Source organism: Macadamia integrifolia, unplaced genomic scaffold, assembly GCF_013358625.1.
Source record: "Macadamia integrifolia cultivar HAES 741 unplaced genomic scaffold, SCU_Mint_v3 scaffold1043, whole genome shotgun sequence".
In the NCBI taxonomy this organism is placed as follows: Eukaryota; Viridiplantae; Streptophyta; class Magnoliopsida; order Proteales; family Proteaceae; genus Macadamia; species Macadamia integrifolia.
This window is the reverse complement of record NW_024868062.1, coordinates 33,189-35,405: the sequence shown is the minus strand read 5'-3', so window position 1 is coordinate 35,405 and position 2,217 is coordinate 33,189. Positions and strand designations below refer to the sequence as shown.

The window sequence follows — 2,217 nt, the reverse complement described above, 5'->3', positions numbered from 1 at the left end:
TTTTAGTATTCCATCTCTTACTGTTCCCTGTTAGGAAGAGCTTTGTGTTGTTTTTCTTCTCTTTTAACTCTCCTAATTGGTTCTCCCCGAAAAAAAAAAAATTTTGTACTGATTATTAATCTGACTTCATAGTTTGTTTTTGGCATGTAGGTACTAATTGACCTTGTAATGGTTTTATTTTATTATTTTTTTAAATCCTTGTTTTGTAACGATATCTTCATTGGATTTTTTTTTTTTTTTAATTACAAATTTGAGCTATACTTTTTTGGACCAGATAAATTTGAGCTATACAATTGTGATATTGTAGTTTTTATAAGACTCTTGATATATATCTATATTGCTCGTTATATTGACTATTAGTTGGGAAAAACGGTGGAGAGCTTCACTCGATGGCCAATTCTGCTGCTTGTTCTTCTAGTACTGATTCAACTATAAATATAAGGGGAAAAGAAGGACAGGATGATCAGCAACAGAACAACTCTGAAATCAGGACATTGATGTCTGATATTGAGAAAGAAGTTGAAATGGTGAGTTCCTTGCGATCCGATTATGATATATACCGAGTTCCCATGCAGCTTCACAAGCTAAAGCCAGAAGCCTACACACCTCAGTCAGTCTCAATTGGCCCTTTGCACTATAAGGATGAACACTTACAGACTATGCACACACATAAGTTGCGCTACTTAAATCGCCTTCTAAATCGACCCTCTGGGAAAACTTTAGATGTTTATGTCAAAGGTGTGAGTAATTTGGAAGAAAAAGCTCGCAAATGTTATTCAGAAACCATAATGGACTTCGGAAGAGATGAGTTTGTGAAGATGATGGTGATAGATGGCTGCTTTATACTTGAGTTCCTCCTAATCAAAACACTAACGGAGAAGGATCATTTCAGATCAAAACTGTCATGGAATTGGGAAATCAATACTGACTTCATTAAGCTTGAAAATCAGCTTCCCTTCTTTGTTCTTGACTTCTTATATGGTCTAATAATCTTTGATGGTTATAACCTAACTCCCCCTTACAACACCTTGACCAGTAGTCACCATATCTATGCGAGTCTCTTACATAGGTATGCAGAAGGGCTCCATGGCCTAACACTTCATGGTGATGAAGATATAAAATCACTACCAATCCCAGATGGTGGAGCAAAGCATTTTGTTGATCTTTTACGATATGCCCTCATCCCATCATTTCCAACGACTAGGAGGAGACATGGTGAAAAGTATTTGCCGCTTAAGTATTGTGCCTCTCAACTTAGGAGTGCTGGTGTCAAGCTCCAGAAGAAGGATCCTTCTGACTCTCCAAAGACATATTTATTTGACATAGAGTTCGATGTAAACAAGGGAGTATTGACAATCCCGACTATCTTGATCTGGGACGAGACAGAACTCGTCCTTAGAAACCTCATTGCCTTTGAACAAGGTGAAACCTACATTGAGTATTTCACAATGTACACAGCTTTCATGGATGGCCTCATTGACACTGCCAAGGACGTGGAGTTGCTAGAGCAGAAGGGAATTATTACAAACAACCTTGGCAGCCGAGAAGATGTGGTGACCTTATTCAACAATATTAACAAACAAGTTGTCCTTGGTGATCCTTATTTCTCTGGTGTTGTCAAGGATTTGGAGGAGTATCACAATAAAGCATGGAATAAAAGGAAGGCAGGTTTGATGCAGAACTATTTCAACTCGCCATGGTCATCAATTTCAGTCGGTGCTGCTGCATTACTCCTCCTCTTGACGATAATACAGACTATCTTTTCCATCTTACTGTTTTTCTACTCAACCTAAAAAAATGAACAATAAGCTAGTGATCAAGATCTGCATATATAGATATATATTGTTGTTGACGTACATGTTGTAATACTCGCTAGCTTTTCCTTTTTATTAAGATGTCTGAAATGTAATGTAATAATTAATAGGATTGTCTATCATAAATGTTAAGTTTTTCTCTAATTCTTGACTTGCTTCGACATATTTTGATGGTGATTCGAATGGAAAGTTTTTTGAGATCTGTGATGGAAACCGAGGGGTTGAGCCGATAGACTTTAAAATGAAAGTCACTTTTCAATATTTTGTATTATATTTTATCAAAATACTTTTTACTTTCTAAAGCAGCACAAATATATATATATATATATATTTATTTTTAACCTGAATATTATCTGGGAGCCAGGGAACTCCCTAAAATTTTATTAAGCATAATGTATAAAAT

General features: G+C 35.9%; 1 protein-coding gene across 1 annotated transcript; it reads left to right on the top strand.

The window, feature by feature from the left end:
- The first annotated feature begins 366 nt into the window (after positions 1-366).
- On the top strand, positions 367-1,867 carry LOC122062459 (UPF0481 protein At3g47200-like). The gene has a single exon (XM_042626109.1). It carries the CDS (start codon positions 390-392, stop codon positions 1,791-1,793), a length of 1,404 nt encoding a protein of 467 aa, XP_042482043.1. The 5' UTR covers positions 367-389; the 3' UTR covers positions 1,794-1,867.
- Positions 1,868-2,217: the final 350 nt, after the last annotated feature.

Bases quoted from the DNA above. Each gene is read 5' to 3' on its own strand.
- LOC122062459 (XM_042626109.1), top strand. From the start codon at position 390: ATGGCCAATTCTGCTGCTTGTTCTTCTAGTACTGATTCAACTATAAAT.